Source organism: Bubalus kerabau, chromosome 1 (assembly GCF_029407905.1).
Source record: "Bubalus kerabau isolate K-KA32 ecotype Philippines breed swamp buffalo chromosome 1, PCC_UOA_SB_1v2, whole genome shotgun sequence".
Taxonomy (NCBI): Eukaryota; Metazoa; Chordata; class Mammalia; order Artiodactyla; family Bovidae; genus Bubalus; species Bubalus kerabau.
The window spans coordinates 184,060,631-184,083,606 of NC_073624.1; the positions used below are offsets into that span (position 1 = coordinate 184,060,631).

The 22,976-nt window shown below is 50.8% G+C and overlaps 1 protein-coding gene across 6 annotated transcripts in view; it reads left to right on the forward strand.

Moving 5' to 3' along the window:
• SMARCA4 (SWI/SNF related, matrix associated, actin dependent regulator of chromatin, subfamily a, member 4) overlaps positions 1–22,976 on the forward strand; it is an 89,908-nt gene that overhangs the window by 9,393 nt on the left and 57,539 nt on the right. For 4 of the 6 annotated variants that reach the window (XM_055545023.1, XM_055545040.1, XM_055545055.1 and 1 more), the window contains exons 2-11: positions 6,480–6,732; positions 8,590–8,722; positions 9,623–10,003; positions 10,308–10,406; positions 11,292–11,550; positions 13,534–13,660; positions 14,525–14,698; positions 16,006–16,179; positions 17,502–17,669; positions 17,762–17,812. In XM_055545023.1, coding sequence (XP_055400998.1) covers positions 6,511–6,732; positions 8,590–8,722; positions 9,623–10,003; positions 10,308–10,406; positions 11,292–11,550; positions 13,534–13,660; positions 14,525–14,698; positions 16,006–16,179; positions 17,502–17,669; positions 17,762–17,812 — 1,788 coding nt within the window. In that variant the 5' untranslated portion in view covers positions 6,480–6,510. The remainder of the gene's footprint in view (positions 1–6,479; positions 6,733–8,589; positions 8,723–9,622; positions 10,004–10,307; positions 10,407–11,291; positions 11,551–13,533; positions 13,661–14,524; positions 14,699–16,005; positions 16,180–17,501; positions 17,670–17,761; positions 17,813–22,976) is intronic. The other 2 variants (XM_055545047.1, XM_055545030.1) reach the window with 2 other exon arrangements.

A 22,976-nucleotide genomic window follows, 5' to 3' on the forward strand; every position in this document is an offset into this window, starting at 1 on the left:
TAGTCATGGTCTATGAACTCAGTCTCCAGCTCCTCTCCCCTCCCTGGAGGATGGAGCTGAAGTTTCTAAACTATTAACGTCTTTCTTCTCACCAGCTCCCATCCTAAAGTTATTCAGGAGCCCACCTGGAGTAGCCTCATTAGAACCAAAGACTGTCCTGTCTCTGAGGGAATTCTAAGGGATTTTGGAGCTCTGTGTAAGATGCTCTTATCACCCTTATCACTTAGGAAATTGCATGGGTTTTAGGAACTCTGTCAAGAACTGAAGGTAGAGACCACAAATACATTATTTCTCATTGTCACAGATAGACATAGATTTCTTAAACAGAACCCCAGAACCATTAATTGTAAAAGAACAGACTTGAGATTATTCAGTTCAGTTCAGTTGCTCAGTCATGTCCGACTCTTTGCGACCCCATGGACTGTAGCATGCCAGGCTTCCCTGTCCATCACTTAACTACTGGAGCTTGCTCAGACTCATGTCCATGGAGTTGGTGATGCCATCCAACCGTCTCATCCTCTGTTGTCCGCTTCTCCTGCCTTCAGTCTTTCCCAGTATCAGGGTCTTTTCCAGTGAGTCAGTTCTTTGCATCAGGTGGCCAAAGTATTGGAGTTTCAGCTTTAGCATCAGTTCTTCCAGTGAATATTCGGGATTGATTTCCTTCAGGATTGACTGGTTTGATCTTGCAGTCCAAGGGACTCTCAAGAGTCTTCTCCAACACCACAGTTCAAAAGCATCAGTTCTTCGGCACCCAGCCTTCTTTATAGTCCAGCTCTCACATTCATACATGACGACTGGAAGAACCATAGCTTTGACTAGATGGATGTTTGTTGGCAAAGTAATGTCTCTGCTTTTTAATATGCTGTCTAGGTTTGTCATATCCTTTCTTCCAAGGAACAAGCGTCTTTTTAATTTTATGGCTGCAGACACCATCTGCAGTGATTTTGGAGCCCAAGAAAATAAAGTCTGTCACTGTTTTCATTGTTTCTCCATCTATTTGCCATGAAGTGATGGGACTGAATGCCATGATCTTCGTTTTTTGAATGTTGAGTTTTAAGCCAACTTTTTCACTCTCTTCTTTCACTTTCATCAAGAGGCTCTTTAGTTCTTTGCTTTCTGCCATATGGGTGGTGTCATCTGCATATCTGAGGTTATTGATATTTCTCCTGGCAATCTTGATTCCAGCTTGGGCTTCTTGGTGATTCAGCTGGTAAAGGAACCACCTGTAATGCGGGAGACCTGCGTTTGATCCCTGGGTTGGGAAGAACCCCTGGAGAAGGGAAAGGCTACCCACTGTAGTATTCTGGCCTGGAGAATTCCATGGACTGTATAGTCCATGGGGTCGCAAAGAGTCAGACATGACTGAGTGACTTTCACTTGATATATTGGACATCATTAAAATTAAGAACTTGTTTTCATCACTGAGAGACAGTAATTATAATCACTTATCCCGAATAAAATGTTAGTGAAAACTTAGAGCCTGTATAAAAGTGAATCTTTTGGTGGCCATTGAACCTATGAAAAGGCGCAACACCGTTAAGTCACAAGGGAAATGGAAATTAAAACCGTAATGAGATTCAATTATACCCTCACCAGAACGGGTACAAAGACCGACAGCACCAAGTTTTGAATGAGAGGAACTGGAATGCTTACTCTGCTGCTGCAGGGAGGGCAGCGTATGTGATTATTTTGCTAATTTGGAAAACTGGCAATATCTGCCAAGCTAACATTATTACGCCTCCCTTATGACCAGCAGTTTCCCTCCTGGACACACTCACAAGGAAAATGTGCACCCACGTCCACCTATTGACATTGTTCACATCAGCTTTACGTGTGCTGGCCAAAACCTGGGAGCTCAGGGTCTGGGAATAGAAGAACTGACGGCTGTCCCTACAGCATGGATGTTCCTCCCAGACCTGACGTTGTGCAGAAGTAAACTGTATGACCCTCCTTTCAGATGGAGTTCAGTAGCAGGTGGAACTAACCTACAGTGAGAGAATCAGAGCAGGGATTCCGCCGGGAGGGTGGTGGTCACGGCTGGAAGCAGGTGCCGTGGAGGTGCCGTATCTGATCTAGGACTCGTGTAGCTGTACACCTGGGATCCGGACCCTTGAAGTATGCCACAACCCGAGGCTGCATCGAGTGCTGGAGGGCTGCTCCCTGCTTCCCTTTTCCTGTGCTCCACACCCACATGATGCTGTAGGTCTGCCCTCCTGTGTCCATGGGTGGTACGAGCACCGGTGCCTGATGGGTTGCTTTTTTTTCTTAGTATTTATTTTGGGTCTTAGTTACAGCATGCGTGATCTTTGTTGCAGTATGTGGGATCTTTCGTTGAGGTGCACAAACTCTCTACTTGTGTCACACAAGCTCAGTAATTGCAGTGTGCAAGCTTGGTTACTCCTTGGCTTGTGGAATCTTTGTTCCCTGACCAGGGCTCGAACTTGCGTCCTGTGCATTGCAAGGCGGATTCTTAACCACGAGGCCACCAGGGAAGTCCCACATTTTGTTTTTAATTGAGGTATAGTTGTGTGTGTGTGTGCGTGTTTGCGCATGCTTAGTTGCTCAGTCATTACAACTCTTTGTGACCCCATGGACTGTACCCCACCAGGCTCTTCTATCCATGAGATTCTCTAGGCAAGAATACTGCAGTGGGTAGCCATTCCCTTCTGCAGGGGATCTTCCCAACCCAGGGATCGAACCCAGGTCTCTTTCATTGCAGGTGGCTTCTTTACTGTCTGTGCCACCAGGGAAGCCCGAGATACAGTTGATTTACAATATTACATTCCTTTCAGATATACCACATTGTGATTCAAACGTTTTTCTACATTGTACTCCATTTAAAGTTACCATAAAACATTGGCTGTTATTCCCTGTGCTCCATGATATATCCTTGTAGTTCATTTTATACGTACTAGTCTGTACCTCCTCATCCTCTACCTGCGTCTTGCCCCTCCTCCTTCATCTCTCCCCACTGGTAACCACCAGTTTGTTCTCTGTATTTGTGAGTCTCTTTCTGTTTTGTTATATTCATATGGTTTATTTTTAGGTTCCATATGTAAGTGATAACAGACTATTTGTCTTTCTCCTAATTGACCAAGCAGAGTACCTGGCAGGTCCATCCGTGTTGCAAATGGCAAAGTTTCATTCTTTTCTATGGTGGGGTAATATTCCACTGTCTAGACTATTACTCCATCCATCTGTTGGTGGACACTTATGTTGCTCCCATGTCTTGGCTGCTGTAAACAATACTGCTGTGAGCATTTGGGTGCATTTTTTTTTTCTGCATGTATTCTTGCCTGCTTTGTTGTAGATTAGCTGACCCTCGTTGCATGGTTTGCTTCTGGGCTCTCTATTCTGTTCCATCGATCTCTGTGTCTGTTTCTGTGCTGGCACCATACTCTTGATTACTCTGGCTTTGTAGAGCAGTCTGAAGTCAGAGAGCATGATACCTCTAGCCCCATTCTTCTTTCAAGATTGCTTTGGTAATTCGGGGTCTTTTGTGTTTCCATACAGATTTTAGAATTATTTGTTCTAGTTCTGTAAAAAAAAATGCCATGGATATTGTGATAGCGATTGCATTGAATCTGTAGATTGCCTGGAGAGGTTTGGGTATTATTTTTCAATCCACGAACACAGTGTACCTTCTCTTTGTGTCATCTTCAGTTTCATTCTTCTTTTGTGTGATTGTGTATGAGATTTCTGTTCGTTTATTTTGGCTGTGCTGGGTCTTCACTGCTGTACGGGCTTTCTCTGGTTGCGCAAGCAGAGGCTGTTCTCTAGCTGCAGGATGTGGGCTTCTCACTGCAGCAGCTTCTCGTTTTGGAGCACAGGCAGATTTTAGGGTGCATGGGCTTCAGTAGTCATGACGCACAGGCTTACAGTGGCATGTGAAATCTTTCCGGAGCAGGGATTGAACCTGTGTCCGGTGCACTGGCAGGCAGATTCTTAATCCCTGGACTACCTGGAAAGTTCTTCAGTTTCTTTCATTAGCGTCTTAAAGTTTTCTGAGTACAGGTCTTTTTGAATCATCTCAGATTTTGCTTCCAAATGAATTGGTCTCGAATTTGTTTTTTGTTTTTTTAAAGTTTGATTTTTCCTTGAGCACATTGAGTTGGGATGTGTGGGGAAGGGATTGTGAGCATGTTCTCTGACGCTACTGTTCATCTCCAAGGCTCCTGGAGCTCTGGAGGAGACCAGGGATGCAGGCAGAGTGGAGAAATGTTTGCTCGTTTGGTTGGGTGTGTTCACAGGCAGGGGAGGTATTTGGGCCTGCCGAGATTTCTCATCCTCTTTGTTCCCGTTATTTAGTCGTGAAACTGGAGTGAAGAAGTATGGGCTTTTGATCTGTTATCCAGGAAGATACACCCCCACCTGTCACAGGAAGACCTTTTTTTTTTTTTTTTAAATCAGGAAAATTTAAAATGTTCCTGTACTGGGACTTCCCTGGTGGTCTAGTGCTTAAGACTCCGTACTTCCAGAAGGAGGGGGCACGGGTTCGATCCCTGGTCAGAGAACTAAGATCCCACATGCCTTGCCATGTGTTGTGGCCAAAATATTAGAAAGTAAAATAAAGCATGTTTAAAGTATCCCCAAAAATGTTCCTGTACCTTTTCAAGATTTATCCTTGAAATCAGGAGAGCCTAGTAAAATTTAAGTGAAAGTGAAAGTCGCTCAGTCGTGCCTGACTCTTTGCAACCCCATGGACTATACAATCCATGGAATTCTCCAGGCCAGAATACTAGAGTGGGTACCCTTTCCCTTCTCCAGGGAACCTTCCCGACCCAGGGATCAAACTGGAGTCTCCTACTTTGTCAGGCGGATTCTTTACCACTTAGCCACCAGGGAAGCCTGACCTTCATGGGAAAAGAATCTAGAAAAATGTGGATATATGTATATGTATATATCCACTGATTCACTTGGCCAATTCATTTTGCTGTACAGCAAAGTGATTCTGTACAGCAGAAAGGAACACAACACTGAACTAACTATATTGCAATTAAAAAAAAAAAGCAAGGGGGGAACTTTAAAATAACAGAATGCATCAGTCCCAGGAAACTTGGTTAAACGGCTAGAATTTGCAGCTTGAAGACGACTAAATGATGAAAAGGTCCTAAGTATGATTCTCTGAAGGGAAACCGTGCCTGGAATGTGCTGAGTAGCCCTGTAGAGCGAGCGTCTGCCTGTGTGTGGAGTAGCCTCGAAGGACAGGCCCCGGAGTGTGGTGGGGTCCCGGTGCCAGCACCAGTCAGACCTCCTTCCTTTGGGGGCTCTGTTGTCACAGCTCTGGGGGGCTCTGAGGAGCTGTAGCCCTTCCTCCCCACAGATACCCCTCAACTCACCTTCCTGGGAGGGTAAGAGGGCAAGACTGTTTCTTGCTGTCTGCAGGGCCAGCAGACACGTAACCTCTGAGTCTGATGGGTTGATTGGTGATTTTTCAGTATTCTTTTTGTATTTTCCAGATTTCAGCACTGAGAATGCCTTACTCTGTCATCAGGAAAGGGGTTGTTGCATTAAAGAGAATCTTTCTTAAGGACATATAACTGCACAGCAGATTGAAAATTGAACACTTACTATAGAAAGCTCTTATAAATCAGCTCACAGGCCAGTCAAAGGAATCATGACTCAGCTCACATTAGGAATTTTTGGGCTGATTTTTGAATCTTGTGGAGGTTCTGGGTCATAATTCTGGGTATCAGATTTTAGTTTGCAGCCCTTGAGTATCACTTTAAATTAAAAAAAAATTTTTTTATTTGACTGCACTGGGTTTTAGTTGCGGCATGTGGGATCTAGTTCCCTGACCAGGGATTGAACCTAGGTCCTGTGCACTGGAAGCATGGAGTCTTAGCCACTGGACTACCAGGGAAGTCCTGAATATCACTTTTGAGGTATTTGAGATATCAGAGTGCCATTAGTTACGTAGTTCGTTATGTAACTATGCCCTTAGTTATGTAGGCTCTTTAAAGGAGCCTACTTTTAAAACTTAGATTCATTTATTTTAAAGGAAACTTGGTCTCACTGCATTAAGTTGAAACCAGCATTCCTTGCCATGAATATTTGTTTTAGTTGAATTGATGAAGGTCCAGTCAGATGCTGTTGCTGGCAAAGGTTTGAGCCTCAGTCACACTCCTCTTTTTTCTTAAATGGAAAGATGAGCAGGCATTCAGAGGGCATGAAGGCTGTGTCAGCTCTTCCCTGAGACACGCCCTCTGTTATAACTAGAAAGCTGCCAGGGCACGCCAGGCAGTATCTGTCACCTGGTGCCCCACCTTCTGGGTCCCACCCCTTCCTCAGGGCACTTGGGTTTTTTGGGTGTCTGACTGTCATCTGCTCGGAGAGGAATTGGGGAGAAAGGCCTGGGTGGCTGGGGGTGCCTGTCAGAGGCTCTGTCTGACCTGACCGTGTGTGATCGTCCTTGACCTGCTGTGACCCACCCCAGCCAGGGACTGTGACCCCCACACTGACCAGGACTCTTTTCCCAGCAGGAGACCACTGTCCGCAGCTCCTGTGAAGATGTCCACACCGGACCCAGCCCTGGGCGGAACTCCTCGGCCAGGCCCTTCTCCCGGCCCGGGCCCCTCCCCCGGAGCCATGTTGGGCCCCAGCCCGGGCCCCTCCCCTGGCTCCGCCCACAGCATCATGGGACCCAGCCCAGGGCCTCCCTCGGCAGGACACCCCATCCCGACCCAGGGCCCTGGAGGGTACCCTCAGGACAACATGCACCAGATGCACAAGGTAGGGAGCCCTGGGCCCTCAGCCCCACCAGCTGGGTCCACACGCGCAGGGGCGGGGGGTGCGCAGCGTGTCCTGAGCCCCACTGCGAGCTGGCAGCCGTCCTAACCCTGGGTCTCTCACGCCTGTTGTTTTATTAATGAATAAAAGTGTCCAAATCCTGAAAGATGGCCTGCAGCCCGTGGTTACCTGCTTGGCTTACCTGCGTGACTCACGGAGCACAGCAGCCAGTGCCCTCTGTCCCCACTTGATCCTGTACTTGGGTATCATTGTCCTGACCACTCACCCGGGCGCATCAAGGATGCTTTAGCCAGTGAGATGAGAAAAGCCTCTTTTCACACATATAATTTTCTCTTTCTTTGTATTCCTGGGAGGTGGTTGGAGGAAATACTTTCTTATGGATAAAAAGCATCTAAAGGAAAAGGTGCCTTTTTCAAGCATCTGGGATCACAGGCGGCCATCACAGTAGGAGATACAAGGCCTGGGGACGAGGGGTCTCTGCCGACCCCTCTGGCTTCCCTGCCAGGCTGTCCATGTGTCCGTACCCCAGTTCACTTATCCCCTCCTGCCAGCCCATCAGGTGCAGGTATGTATTGTGCCCATTTTGCAGATGAGGAAGTAGGGTCTCAGCGGGATGGTCACTCAGCAGAGCCATCTCATCCCTTTGGCTTTCCCTGACCTCCGGCACAGTGAGGTGACCCCCCTCCACCCTACCCATCACCCATATATTCCTGTCAACTTGGGTACAGTATCTGTCTGGTCATTTCTTCTTAGAAAGCTGTTGAAGCTGTTGATGATTCTCTGACCGCTGCCCTTAATGCTGACTTAGGCCCATTTCTCCTCCGTTTCCCCTCTCTATTTTGTTTCTTCCTGGACACCTGACACGTCTCTCAGACACCTGCCATGTGTCTGGCTGGCCCAAGAGTTGAGGTCTGGTGGTCCCCGCCCCTTCCCCTGCCTGCAGAGAGCTCCTGCCCTGGGGGAGGGGAGCCTGTCTCTCAGCTCCCCAAGCCCAGGGGAGAAGGAGCAGAGGGCAGGCCCCACCCAGGGGTCTGCTCAGCATCCCAAGGGCCCCACGCTGCTTCTGGTTGGGAAGCTGGCCCTCTGCTCTTGGCGCACGCCTTTTCCTCCTCCTCCTTTCATGGTACACATTGAGCTGTGGCTGACTTTGCCTGGCCACCTCTTAGGCCAGAGAGGTGGACATTGGCATCCGAGCCTGGGAGGGTCTCGGAAGACGTCCACTTTGCCAGCCATTCCATGGGGGGAGCGCTTAGTGCTGAACATCAGGAGGGAGGCTGTGTGTTTCTGTCCCACCAAAATCTGACCGTGTCTCCTAGGAGGGGCAGAACAATGTTACAAACGTCCCCCTCCACGCTAGCAGGCAGGAGGCCGATCTGGGATCAGTGAGGACATTTGACTGTTGCTACTGTACCTCGTGGGCAGGAGTTACTGCCTGTCTCTGATTTACAGTCTCCCAGGCTAGAGGGTCCGTGGTCACAAGGTCTTCTTGTGACGGCTAGAACCGCTCCTGACCTGGAGCTCTGTGTGTGCTTTCCTTGTGAGATTTGGGCCATCAGAAACTGTCCCCTGCCTTCCCCTGGGGTCCTCGTCCGGCCGTGCCCTTGCCCCTAGATCACCAGTCTGCAGGTCCCCTGATTGGCGTTATTTCATGCACATGCCTTGACACCTAAGTAGGCATCAGGACCACGTCTTGGACGTAAGCTTGGCCATGGGGGCTCAATAAGTGCCTGGTGACTTGAATGCACGTTTTCAGTGACCTTGAACTTCTCTCGTGTGCATTTCTGTGCTGACTCTTCCCATGCCCCCTTGCTGATCCTGCCTTGTTGTCCACTCTCGCAGCCAATGGAGTCCATGCATGAGAAGGGCATGTCGGATGACCCCCGCTACACCCAGATGAAAGGGATGGGGATGCGGTCAGGGGGCCATGCAGGCATGGGGCCCCCGCCAAGCCCCATGGACCAGCACTCCCAAGGTACGGTTTCCTTTCTCCTCTTTCCTCATGTTTGTCGCCCTCTGGAAGTCCCAAGCTCACTTTCTTAAAGGAGTCACCGATAGATGGATTCCAAGGACCCAGGACAGTTGAGCCTTGTGATACACCCTGCCATGGAGGGCTGTTGAGCTTGGGCTTAGCTGGCGCCCTGTTCAGGCCGTCTTGTCCCAGAGCAGCCCCAGGAGAGTGGAGACTGGTGGGATGAAACCATGTTCCACGCCAGGTGTTAGACAAGGGCTGGGCAGGACAGGGTCCTTAGGACAGTGGCTCTGGTGTCACCCAGGAGCGTATTAGGAATGTAGACTCTGGGAATTCCCTGGTGGTCCTGTGGTTAGGACTTCCACTGCTGGGGCCCTGGGTTCGATCCTTAGTTCTTGATCTGGAAAACTTAAGATCCTGCAAGTCCTGTGACGCAGCTGGAAAAAAAGGAAAGAGAAAGCAGATGCCTGGTCCCTGCTTCAGACCTGCTGAGTCAGAATCTCAGGAGGCGGGCAGGGCTGGGCTTTATCTTTGCTGAACGGGGGTGGCTTCCTGTCAATGGGGCTGGAAGCTCAGGGGCTCTGCAGGTAAGGGAAGTGGGGAGAGTGGACCTGCCCAAGGTGAGGGGCAGGGGGGCGGGCCCAGAGAAAGCCTGCATTTTTGTGTCACCTCTGCTTTAATCATTGGCAAGTTACTAAGTGGGCGGAACCAAGTGCTGTGCAGGCTGCCAACCAGGCTGTGAGCGTGTGTCCTCTGGGTGTCTCTGTTTGAATCATGAGTACAAAGTCATTTGGCCGTCCTTGTCTCAGGGTAGTGGCCAGTGTAAGCTGGGCCCCATCTTTTCCTTAAAAATCACTGGATGTGTGCTGCCAAGTGACCGCCCAGACCCATGTCTCCCCACAGGTTACCCCTCGCCCCTGGGCGGCTCCGAGCACGCCTCCAGCCCAGTTCCAGCCAGTGGCCCGTCCTCGGGCCCACAGATGTCATCTGGGCCTGGAGGGGCCCCGCTTGATGGTGCTGACCCGCAGGCTTTGGGGCAGCAGAACCGGGGCCCAACACCCTTCAACCAGAACCAGCTGCACCAGCTCAGAGCGCAGATCATGGCCTACAAGATGCTGGCCCGGGGGCAGCCCCTTCCCGACCACCTGCAGATGGCCGTGCAGGGCAAGCGGCCGATGCCTGGGATGCAGCCACAGATGCCAGCTCTACCTCCGCCCTCCGTGTCCGCAACAGGGCCTGGGCCCAGCCCTGGACCAGCACCTCCAAATTACAGCAGGCCTCATGGTAGGGCCCACCGCCCTGGCCCTTGGGATGGGGAGGGATCTCAGAGCCAGCCGACAGGAATGTGGACATGTGCGTTGGCAGGTCTGGGCTCTGCTGTCCATTGGCTTCCCCAGCACCAGGGCTGCTGGTGATAAATGGTGTTTCTCTAGCTCCCTTGTCTGCTCTGGTGCCCACACCAAGGGGCTCCTTGTTGGATGTGTCCCCTGGAGCCAGGGCTGCCCATGGTGGGGGCAGGGTGCAGGGCCGCTGCAGGTATAAACACAGGACACGTTTTATTCTCTGGTCTGTTTCTCCTTGCGTGTAGGTATGGGAGGGCCAAACATGCCCCCTCCAGGACCCTCAGGCGTGCCTCCTGGGATGCCCGGCCAGCCCCCCGGAGGGCCTCCCAAGCCCTGGCCTGAAGGTGAGTTCCCTCTGTCCTACTGACACGTCTGTGCCCTGACTCCCACGTCTAGTTCATACTGTGCAGACTCTGAGATGAGCCTGGTCAGAGAGAGTAGGTCGGGGACACGTCTGCTGCTTCTGCCATCTTCTTTGGGTCTCATCTGGCCTAGCTTGGCTCCCAGAGCCTTGGGTTTGGTCCCATTACTCTCTACCTACCCACCCTTGTCTTTTGGGTCACAATGACCCTGGGGTCTCTGAGCCAGTAGCAGGAAGAGAGGGACAGTAAGGTATGAGTCCACTGTGCGACTCAAGTGAGAGGCTGCAGAGCAGACACCATCCTTCAGGATGTAGTGCCCTGGGCCCAGAGGTCACGGCCAACCCCTTTGCCTCCCGAAAATGCCCCCAGCGCTGTGGGAGGCAGGCTGGAGGGCAGGGCGACTCAGGGTTTTGTCACCCCTGTGTTCGGTGTAAAATGTAGTTAGTACTTATTTGAGGGTTACATCTGTGAGGTCAAAGCTGTGGATAAAACAGACTCATTCCTGTCGTCTTGGGGCCTGAGGATCAGTGATGGGCATTGAAGAGCCAGTCCTGTAAATCAAATTCTGCTGCAGCTGGGGTGGGTGAAAGGCAGGCTCACCCCATACCCACCCCGGGTCGGCACCTGGACCAGTAGGGGCTTTGGGGAAGGGATGTGCAGGCTGAGACCTCAAAGAAGAACAGGGAGCCAGACCTCTCAAAAGTGAGGAGCCATGGGGCAGTGAAGGGTGGGGGGCTGAGAAGCTGCCCAGCCCGTGTCAGCCTTGGGACGAGCTTGTCCCCGGGGCAGTCAGCACCCCACAGGCTCTTCACCTCCCAAGGCTGACCTGGGACTTAATGTGGTGGCCCACTTCCTGTCTCCCCCCAGGACCTATGGCGAATGCTGCTGCCCCCACGAGCACACCTCAGAAGCTGATACCCCCACAGCCGACAGGGCGCCCCTCGCCCGCACCCCCTGCTGTCCCACCTGCTGCCTCCCCTGTGATGCCGCCCCAGACGCAGTCACCGGGGCAACCAGCCCAGCCTGCCCCCATGGTGCCGCTCCACCAGAAGCAGAGCCGCATCACCCCGATCCAGAAGCCGCGGGGCCTGGACCCCGTGGAGATCCTGCAGGAACGGGAATACAGGTGAGGTCCTGCCACCAGCCAGGAGTGCCCCCCCCCAACCCTGTCAGCTCTGACACGCATTGATGGTGGGGCTCAGTTCTGAAGGCCAGTGGGGTATGCAACCAGAGGTCTCCTTCCTGCCTTGGTCCCCAGCCTTCTAGTTCCTGGTGTGTGTGCATCCTTGCAGAGAAACCCCATGTGTGTCAGAATAAGTGTGTCCACACAGCTTAGTTTGGGTACAGGGGGTTTATGTGCACGAGGAAACTTCATAGATTGTGCAATACTGCCCTCCATGGAGGTTGTACAGATAGATACGTGTTAGAATGAACATGCCTGGTTCTCCTCTCCTATCCAACTTTTGGCTCATCCGCATTCAAAAAGTCTCCTGGCGAGCTTTGCTGTGGACGTTTCTGAAACGTCACTCACTGTCGTCTGCCTTGCCCGGGCCTCCTGGGCACTGGGCACTGTGTGAGGGGCTGGCACGCAGTAGATCTGTATCCCCTTGTCCGACAGTTCTGTTGGTGCCTGAGATTCACTCCCTGGACACCTCACGCTCCCACTGTTTCTCCCTTGTGTTTATAATCTCTTCAGGGCTGGCCTCCCTGAGCAATGGCAGCTCTGTCCAGGGAGGGGCCTTGCCTCATTCACCGCAAATCCCCAGATACATCAGTGACTCAGCTTAATGACAGTCTTCAGAGTGTATCTCCAGCTGTGATGAGCCCTGGAGCTCCAGCACCTGGGCCCAGGTGCCTGCCCTTCTGCTCCATCCGAATGGCTTAAAGATGACCTGTCCAGATGGCCCGACTCCATTCTGTCTCTATTCCCATGTACCTACCATCCAGCACCAAAGGGACCATGGGACCTTGATCCTTGCTTGCAGTGTCCCCGTGGTGAACTCTCTCAGCTTCTTTTCCCCCCAGCACCGTTCACCCTGCCAACTGGCCTGCACCTCCTCCCCAGCCTCCTTGCTCTTGGCCTTGCCTGTGCAGGCTGTTTTCCCTCAGTTAACTTACACCTATTTCTTGGGTTAAAACTGGCTTCCCATTATCAATTTTGCAACCCTTTTCTCTTTAACCCCTGCCCAGTGCTCTGTCCTCACCTCCTTGACTCTCCTGGTTCCTCTTTCTGTTCAACAGGTTAGACTCATTCCTGCCCCAGGGCCTTTGCACATCCTGTGCGTGACTGCTTGTGGTTATTTAAACTTTATTGCCAAGGCCTCCGTGTGGTAGAGACTCTGTCTCCCACACCCCTCATCTCCAGCCCCTTCTTCAAAGTACTTTTCTGGAATAGCCATAGATACTTAATTTTTTAATTTCTTTATGGCTTTTCTTCCTGATAAACTTATGAACTCTGTGAGAGCAACCAAGAGCCCTGGTTAGTCTTGTTTAGTGCTGAAGCCCCACACATCGAGTGTTCCCTGGCATACAGTAGGTGCTCAATAATTAAGTGTGTGAAAATATGGGGATTATTCCGTTTGAACTTTATGCTCTACCCCGCCCTTTTTCTTTTTTTGGCTATGCCGTGCAGCATGTGAGATCTTAGATCCCCAACCAGGAATCGAATCTGTGCCTCCTGCAGTGGAAGCACGGAGCCTTAACAACTGCACCTCCGGGGAAGCCTCCTGTTTGAACCTGTGACCAAGCCTATAGGGTTGCTCTGAGGGGTCTCCCCGCTTCATAGCTGAGTAGATTTCCAGGGCCGGGATGGAGGCCCTGGCCCGCCTGACTCCAGAGATTCGCTCCCACTGCTGAAATGCCAGAAGCCGGCTGTGGGCTTTGAGCTTTCCTGTGTGCTGCGGCTCCTGGGGCCTCTGTGGCTGCCCTCCTGTGCGCAGTCTGTTGTGTGCATCCTTGCTCTGCCCTCTCCTGTCTCAGAACTAGTGTTGGACTCCACTGAGGAGGATTCTTTTGAGGCTCTGGCTTTAAAGAAAGGGAACCAGGGGGGTTCCCTATAAACTGGTGAGATCTCATGTCATGGGTCATTTTTTCCATCTTCGCACCCTAGGCTGCAGGCTCGCATCGCACACCGAATTCAGGAACTTGAAAACCTTCCCGGGTCCCTGGCCGGGGATTTGCGAACCAAAGCTACCATCGAGCTCAAGGCCCTCAGACTGCTGAACTTCCAGAGGCAGGTGGGCGCAGATGTGGGCTGTGGGGTTAGGAAGAGACCCTTCCTGCCAATACTGATGCTCAGATTCAGAGAGATGCTTACTGGGCAGTTTTTTTTTTAATCTTTCTTTTGCTCTGTCTCTCTCTCTGCGTTGGGTCTTAGTGTGGCATGCAAGATCATCATTGCATCACTTGGGATCTTCATTGTTATGCACAAGCTCAGTAGTTGTGGCATATGGGCTCCAGAGTGTGCCGACTCAGTAGCTGTGGCTCGTGAGGTCTCTAGGTGTGGTTTGAGAGCTTGATAGCTGTGGCTACAGGCTTAGTTGTCGCAAAGCACGTAGAATCTTAGTTCCCTGACCAGGGGTCAAGCTTGTGTATCTTGCATTGCAAGGCAGATGCCCAACCAGCAGACCATCAGGGAAGTCCCTGGGACAGTTATGAAGTATACCCTGACCCTTAAGCCACAGTGCTCCCCCTCACAGTCACCCACTGTCCCCCCTTCCTCTCTTCGTCCTGCCATTGGAATGAGCAAGTGTGGGCCTTCCTTAAGGTGGCCGTGTTCAGCTTGCAGCAGGAGGCTTGGATGGGTCTATTTCTGAGGGTCCTTTGCTTTTGAATGAGCAGTAAGAACTTTTGTGTGTGGTTGAGGGAGGGCAAAGCTGGAGACCTGAAGACCTGAGAGGCGCTCTCTGGGGTCCAGGGGCAGCCGTGTCCTGCACTGTGGGTGCCTGCTAGCCCTGCCCCACCCCAGGTCCTCTCCATGCGTGTGTTTGTGCTCTCGGGTCCTCCTGCGTGTGGCAGCCCGCTGCCTGGTTTGCATTGTGGAGGCACGCGGGCATCACCGAGTTATACCAGTCGCCAATTTCTCCCCTTCCTTCCTGAAGCTGCGGCAGGAGGTGGTGGTGTGCATGAGGAGGGACACAGCCCTGGAGACGGCCCTCAACGCCAAGGCCTATAAGCGCAGTAAGCGGCAGTCCCTGCGTGAGGCCCGCATCACCGAGAAGCTGGAGAAGCAGCAGAAGATCGAGCAGGAGCGCAAGCGCCGGCAGAAGCACCAGGTGCGTCCCTGGGGTGCAGGTCGTCAGCCCCGCACTCTGGGGTCCCAGTTTTTGTCTGCACACACAGTCTGCGTGTGTCTCTGTTCATCATAACAGTATTCTAGGCACCGAGAGTACTTCAGTGAACAAAACCAGTAAAGACAGTCGGGGAGATGGGCTGTAATCAAACACACATATGACGTTTGGGGAGTTAATAGGGTGTCAGGAGACAGGACATGGGGATAGACAGAGATGGAGGAGCCGTTCACACAGGATGGTCGTTCAGAGAGGGCCTCCTCGAGAAGGTGGGGTCTGAGCAGAGACCCGAGGGAGGAGCCACACGGATGTGTGATGACAGGGGTAGATGCAAAGGCCCTGGGGTTGGACGGCACACTGGTGTTGCATGTGGTCAGAGTGGGGGGAGCGTGGGTGAGGGAGGGAGGAGGTGAGGACAGGGACGCGATGGGACGGGCGTGTGGGGCCCTGTGGCAGAGGGGACCACTCAGGCTTGTGCTCGGAGTGAGGTGGGCGCCATGGAGGGCCTGAGCAGAGGCAGTATCTGACTGAGGTGGTTACAGGGTCTGTCAGGGAGACCAGATTCTCCATTCAAGCAGGGTTTGGGATTATTTTGTCTGTTTACATTTATATTTATGTTTTTTGTTTTACTTAATATAAAAATATTTGTATTTTCTAAAGTTTTTCTCCAAACAGTGTCTGTTATTGGCATAGTTTAAAATAACAAAAAGTCAACATTCAGCGATTAACCACTGTTAACTTCTTGGTATATATCATTGCAGTCTTTTTTTTTTCCCTCTATATAAACACAGTAGTCAAAAGTTAAATAGCTGTCTTTAAAAAACATATAGACATGTTGACCTGTTGAAAGTATTACTGAAGTCTACATTGCCTTCCGTCTCCGAGTGCTCAACATTCAGTGGTTTATGAAACCATTTCCCTGTCTTGGGACACACAGCGTATTCTCCACTTCCCACTGTTAAAAGTGACGCTGGGCTAGGCATTCTTGGACTTGAATTTTGGCGCCCATCTCTGCCATTTTTCTTAAATCCCTCGCAGCGATGGTTTGGATGGGGGAGGGGATGGGGGCGGATTTTGCAGTGAGAGCAATTGCCCTGGCTGCTGAGGCGGGGTTGGAGGGGGGCCCTTGCCACCACATGGTCCCCACAGAGAATGGTGGACCTTGTCAGCAGGCAGTGTCGCAGGACCAGTTTGATCACACCCCCTTGGTTTTCACCAAGCCCGCTTTGGAGTTTCGTCTCCCTCGGGGCAACATCCCGTAGTCAGTCGGCTCTTCTCTTTGCGCTCTGCAGGAATACCTCAACAGCATTCTTCAGCATGCCAAGGATTTCAAGGAATATCACAGGTCGGTCACAGGCAAAATCCAGAAGCTCACAAAGGCGGTGGCCACGTACCACGCCAACACCGAGCGGGAACAGAAGAAGGAGAACGAAAGAATCGAGAAGGAGAGAATGCGGAGGCTCATGGTACAGTTGGCCGTGGTGACCTGGGTCCCTCAGGAGGGTGACGGGTGTTGGGAGCCTGGGGATCAACCACCCAGGATTACGCTGGGGCATTTTGCTGCTTAGTGTTAGAGGTGGGACAGAGGAAGAAAGGATTTGGGAGTCCGAAACACCTGGCCCCAGGTCTTTGCCTGGTCATCCTGACTGTCAGTGACCTCTTGACCTCAACCAGTTAGCCAGCTGCTCTGTGGTCTCTGAAAGCTGGAGGTGGCACTGCCCCCTAGTGGGACAGTCACCTAGTGTGTGCCCAACCTCCCCACCCCTTTGTATGTAACCACGTATTATTCACGGAGGGTTCTCTGATTGGGCCAATATCAACAGCCCTGCTGCGTGGACAGGGACCACAGTAGTAAGGAGGACATGGTTCCTTCCCTGGTGGGGTCATGCTGGCCCTAGAGAGACAGGTGCCCACAGAGACAGACAAGATGGTTTTGGGGGGTGAGAAGTGCACAGAGGAGAACAAAGCAGAACCAGGGAGTGGGGATTAACTGTGTGTTCCAGGTAGGGTGGGCCTGACCCACGACTGCAGAGCTCTGGGGCGGGGGGTGTGCCTCCCAGCACAGAGGGGCGCCAAGAGCATAGACTCGAGGCAGGAGGAAGCTATGTGTGGGGCTCAGTCAGTACCCCCTGGAACAGTGTGGTTCAAGGCAGTGAGGTTGGAGTCCCACCTCCAACCTCCTGGCATTCACGGGGGCCTGGCAGGCCATGGAGGGCTTTGGCTTTAATTCTGACCCTGAAGGGGAGGCTGTGAGCTAGAGGAGGGCAGTGTGGTCTGATGTCTTCTCAGAAAGCCAGGTGGGAGAGTAGTGGTTCGGAAAAGGTGGAGAGAACAGTTGGAATTTGGGTGTCTTGTGAACAGAGGGGATGGGGCTTTTTTCTCCCCAGTCTTAGTTTGGCCACACTTCATGGCATGTGGGATCGTAGTTCCCCAACCAAGGATCGAACTCATACTCCCTACAGTGGAAGAGTGGAGTCTTAACTGCTGGACCGCCAGTGAAGTCCCAGGATGGGCCTTTTAAATGGCTCCTGCAGGACCATGTCTGTCCAGCAGGACCCTGTGGGGCCTGGTAGGGGTGGGAATTGGGGAGGTTCTGCAGGGGAGTTCATAGATCACATCAGTGAAGGGGGTGTATAGAGCACAGTGTAGGCCATGAGCTCAGTGCTTCCTAAATGTGGGTCTGGCCACTGGTTAGCAACACCCCACAGGCTTCTGAGTCTGCTCACTGCCCTGGGTGCTGGTGGACAGGTGAGTCACAAGCTTCCGCCATAACCACCCGCTTTCGCAGGCCGAGGACGAGGAGGGCTACCGAAAACTCATCGACCAGAAGAAGGACAAGCGCCTGGCTTACCTCCTGCAGCAGACAGATGAATACGTAGCTAACCTCACGGAGCTGGTGCGGCAGCACAAGGCCGCCCAGGTCGCCAAGGAGAAGAAGAAGAAGAAGAAGAAGAAGGTGCGCCGCTTGGTGGGGCTGGAGTGGCTGTGTGTGGGCATGCACCTTGGCCTTCTCTGTCAGGGGCTGACTGTCTCTCTCTTCCCTTCCAGAAGGCGGAAAATGCTGAAGGACAGACGCCTGCGATCGGACCTGATGGCGAGGTGAGCAACCAGGGCTTTCTTCTTGTGGACATGCCAGCCCATCCCCGGAAGTTAGGTCAATTTCACCCTTAAAGTTTTTTTTGTTCTGAAATTATGAAATGTATGGTGCTGGTAAGAGTCCCCCTCGGTCCCCTGCCACCCCCCACCCTTCTTGCCCCCACTCCCCAGAGAGCACATCGTTCACACGTGGGTGTGTTTCCTTCTGGGGCTTTTTCTGTTCACGGGCTGTTATTTCTTTCTCAGTTCTTTCTTTAAAATTTTAGACTCCCCGGAGAGGTGTAAGAACAGTACAGAGAACCTTTGTGTGTTCATCACCCACATCCCCACTGTTGATATTCATTTTTTATAAGCCATTTGAGAGTCAGATGCCAACATGATGGCACTCTGCTGCTGTGTGTTTCCTGTGTACATCCTAAAAACAAGGCTGTTCTTTTCCGTAAGTGCACAGCAGTCAAAACCAGGAAACGGACGTTGACGCGGTGCTGTCATCTGATCCACAGCCCTTGTACGGCCTCACCGTTGACCCTCCGGTGTCCTTCACAGCAGCAGGAAGCCCTGGAGTGACGCAGGGTCCTTCTCCATGCATCACATGGGGAGTGTGTGGCGTAGATTTCTTCCCTCAGTGGTGACCTTGATCCCTTGGTGTCAGCCTAGGCGTCTCCAACTGCAGTGATTGGAAGTACCCTCTGGGGAGGTACTCACACTCTGTGAAGATACTCTAACGCCGGAAGCCTGCACCCACTGTTTCAGCGCCCACTGTGTTTGCCTGCATCAGTTTTTGCCATAACAGTTGCAAGATGATGATTTCTCCAGTCAGTATTCCTTCTGTGTTTATTAGTTGGCTTTCTGCAAGAAGGGAAAGTCTTCCTTTTTTCTTTTCAAATTGGAGTGTTGCTTAACAATGTTGTGTTAGTTCCTGCTGTATCCCATTTAGGTCAGCTCAGAGCATTTAGTAGAGTTCCCTGTGTTATATAGCAGGTTCTTATTATCTGTTTTATACATGTGTGCTGTGCTAAGTCACTTCAGTCATGTCTGACTCTTTGTGACCATGTGGACTGTAGCCCACCAAACTCTTCTGTTCATGGGGTTCTCCAGGCAAGAATACTGGAGTGGTTGCCATTTCCTTCTCCTGACCAGGGGATCAAACCCATGTCTCTTAAATTTCCTGCATTGGCGGGCAGATTCTTTACCACCTAGGAAGTCCATTTTATACATAGTAGTGTATATGTGTCAATCTCAATCTCCTAATCCATCCCAAACCCTCTCTTCCCTCGTTGGTAGCTATACATTTGTTGTCTACATCTGTGTCTCTGTTTCTACTTTGCAAATAAATTCACTAGTACTATTTTTCTAGATTCCACATATATGCATTAGTATGCGAGATTTTCCTTTCTGACTTACTTCACTCTGTATGACAATCTGTATGTCCATCCATGTCTGTGCAAATGGCACAATTTCATTCCTTTTTATGGCTGCATAGTATTCTGTTATATATATGTGCTATGTCTTTTTTTTCCCTATCAGTATTGTGTTATTGTAAGGGTTCCGGTTTCTCCACACCTTTGTCAATACATGTTATTGCCTGTCTTTTTTAAAAGTTTACTTTATTTTTGGCTGCATTGGATCTGAATTGATGTGTTGGGGCTCTCTCTAGTTGTGGCAAGCAGGGCCTCCTCTCAGTTGCAGCGCACAGGCGTCTCATTGCAGTGGCTTCTTTTGTTGCAGAGCACGGGCCGTAGAGCCGGGGCTCAGTAGCTGAGGTGCACAGGCTTGGTTACCCTGTGACATGTGGTATCTTCCTGCACTGGGGAGCGAACCTGTGTATCCTGCGTTGGCAAGTGGATTCTTAGCCACTAGACCACAAGGGAAGTCCTGCACCACATTTTCTTTATCCATTCCTCTGCTGACGGACACAAGCTTCTGTTCTTCTTTATTTGGCTCATGGGCCATAGTTTGCTGACCCCTGGTACCGACTCATGGATTCTTATTTGGTCTAATGGATTTACTTGGTTTAATCTTGCACTGTCATTATATATTTTGATGCTCAAGACTGTTCCAATTTAGGCCCGTGGGAACCCCTTCACCTTAACTCCTGTGTCCTTCTGCCCTATTGTTCTCTGAGGGCGTTGTGACTTCCTCACACACCAGAATGGCCTCGGGCTCATCTGCTTTCCCTCCCGAACTCAGCCATTTCTCCAGGGAGCCCTGACTCCTTTCATCAGAAAAGAATATTTGGAAACCATGATCTACGTGTGCTCATTGTTACTGAGGTTTCATTGTTTGGGGGCCCTCTCAGCGGACACATCTAGGAAATAGATGTGTGTATGCACGCACATCCACTTTGCTAGTTACACATATTAACTAGTTATATAAATTACAAATGTTGCAGTTGCACTGATACCTCCAGTTCTAATCCAATACCCTGGCTTCGTTCTCTCCTCCCTGCCCATGTTATGATAGCCCCAAACCGACTCCTGTCTGCCACAGTATAATCCCTTATTCGCAGAGTCCTAGAAGGCGCGGGAAGTAATTCAGAGCGGCTAACGTGCGGTCAGTGTTTGTTTTCAATTTAAAACATGTGCTCCAGGGACTTCCCGTGGCTAAGACCCCGAGCTGCCAGTGGGGCCTGAGTTTGATCCCTGGTCAGGGAACGAGACCGCACATGCCACAACCAAGACCTGGCACACCCAAGTAAATAAGTTATTATTTTTTAAGTATATGCTTCAGATCCTTTGTTCAGAAGATTAGTCCTCCCAATTGTGAGGTTCCCCCCAATCCTTGTTGGTTTTATTTATTTGTGTGCATGTATGGCTCAGTCCCTCAGTTGTGTCCGACTCTTTGTGACCCCATGGACTGTAGCACACCAGGCTCCTCTGTCGGTGTTTCCCAGGCAAGAATATTGGAGTGGGTTGCCATTTTCTCCTCCAGGAGATCTTCCCGACCCAGGAATTGAACCTGTGTCTCTTATGTCTCCTGCATTGGCAGGGGGATTCTTTACTACTGGGCCACTTTATTTACTCCTCACTTATTTATTTAGTATGTGAAATATTAGCCTGGTCCCAAAGTCAGAACCATGCAAAGAGGCCCCCTAGAGAGGGGCTACTATCCCCACACACCCGTCTCTTCCAGAACATTCCTTTCTGCCTCCAGAAGGCAGCCATTCTCACCTGACACACTCATGTGAAAAAAAGATGTGAGATGTGCAAATGAACGGTGTGTCCTCTACCCTCTCCCTGAACCCCTCCTCCAAGCCCCTTCCCAGAGGGAAGCCTTGAGTAATCATGGGAGTGTGTGCTCTGGGGTATCTTCTGTATACATGCCTCCTGGAGGTTTTCTTTTCCCTGCCTGGTGCTGTATTTTAGTTTTTCCAGTTTCACTCTATTTATTTATTTATTACCCTCACCATAGTCTTTTTATTTATTTACTTGTGAGATTTATTTATTCTTTTTAATGTGGATCATTTTTGAAGTGTTTATTGAATTTGTTACAGTGCTTCTGTTTTATGTTTTGGTTTTTGGCCAAGAGGCATGTGGGATCTTAGTTACCCTACTAGGAATTGAACCCACACCCTTTGCATTGGAAGTGCAGATTCGGAACCACTGGATGGCCAGGGAAGTCCCACCTGACTCTTTTTAATGTCACTGTGTTAGAGATGTGGCTGTTGCTTGCTTCTTTGAATCATAAATGCGATACTACTCCTTGGTGAAAAAATGATAACATGAAATGTGAATGTAGTGACGACGTGAGAAGTAGAAGCCCCCGGGGTGCTTGTTCTCTCATGAGCGTGCATGTTGATTTCTGGTTGACCTCTCTCTCTACACCTTTCCCAGAATCTTCGTGCTTGCATTCTCTTTGTTTTGTTTGGGGACCATTTGGGTTAGTCTACACATAGCAAGACTTCTACTTGGCAGAGTATCTTGGACCACTTTCCATATCAAGCCATTAGTTCTCTTATTTTTTTGTATTGACGTACTTAGAATCTCTTTCATTGTTCAGACCGATATCTGTTTAAGTTGCTTCCCATCAGTAGATACAGCAGACACCCTGCACCAACCAACCCTGATGGACCACTGTGTACCTCCTCCCTTGTTGGTAGCTCTTCCCCCGTTTGCTTTCTTTTTTACACGCACATTGTGGTAATGAGCCGCCTTGTACTTACCTTTTGATGCTCTCTTAGCTGGTATGGCTTAAGCATCAGAAATACGTGTTTTTATGGTTATGGAAGCTGGAAATTCAAGCTCAAGGTTCAGCAAGGTTGATTCCTGGTGAGGACTCTGTTCCTGGTTTGTAGCCTCCTGCCTTTTGGCTGAAAAGAGAGCAGGCTCTGGGGTTTCTTCTACAGTCACTAATCCCATCATGAGGCCCCCACCTTTATGACCTAATTATGACCTTATGACCTTAACCTGGATTACCCCACCCCCTCACTCCCACAGGGCCCTGTCTCTAAATATAGTCACATTGGAGAGTTGGGGCTTGAGCTTTTGAGTTCCAGAGGGGACACAACCTAGCCCATAGCAGTTGGCGCACTTTTGCCTATTGGCCTGATTCCCAGAAATGAATGGCTATAGTGATTAACTCACATAATGTATTGATACTTATTCCACAGGGTTTTATTTGAAATACTGAATTTTTTAAGAAGAAATGTGGGCTCGCATTTGACCACAGCACAAAGCCTTCCCGAGGCCATTGGGGGCATTCGTATGGCAGGAAGCTGAGGCCCAGGGAACTCTGGAGGATTGCCACTGCAGCTGCTCATCCTGTTACGGTGACAGGAAGCACTGCTCCATGGTGGCTGCTGGTGGTGGTCCACAGCCTTGGCTGGACATCATTATCACCTGGTGAACTTCTGAAAATTAGAGAGGCCTGGGGTGAGGACCCCAGGGCAGTTGAGTCAGGATTCTAGGGATGGAGAGGTCCCACCATCAGCACCCTGATTGCTCCCAGGAAAGATGCAGGGGTGACAGTCACTGACCGAGGCAGCCTGCAGAGCTTGTTTGTGGGGTGGCGGTTAGGCGGGTTTAGAGTCCATGGGGTTGCAAGAGTTGGACACAACTGAGCGACTTAACAGCAACAGTAGTCTCTACTGAGGGTCATTGTAGGTGGTGAGCACAGCCTGCAGGGAGGTTTGGGAGGTAGTAAGTTCCTAGTGGGTATCTCAAGAAAT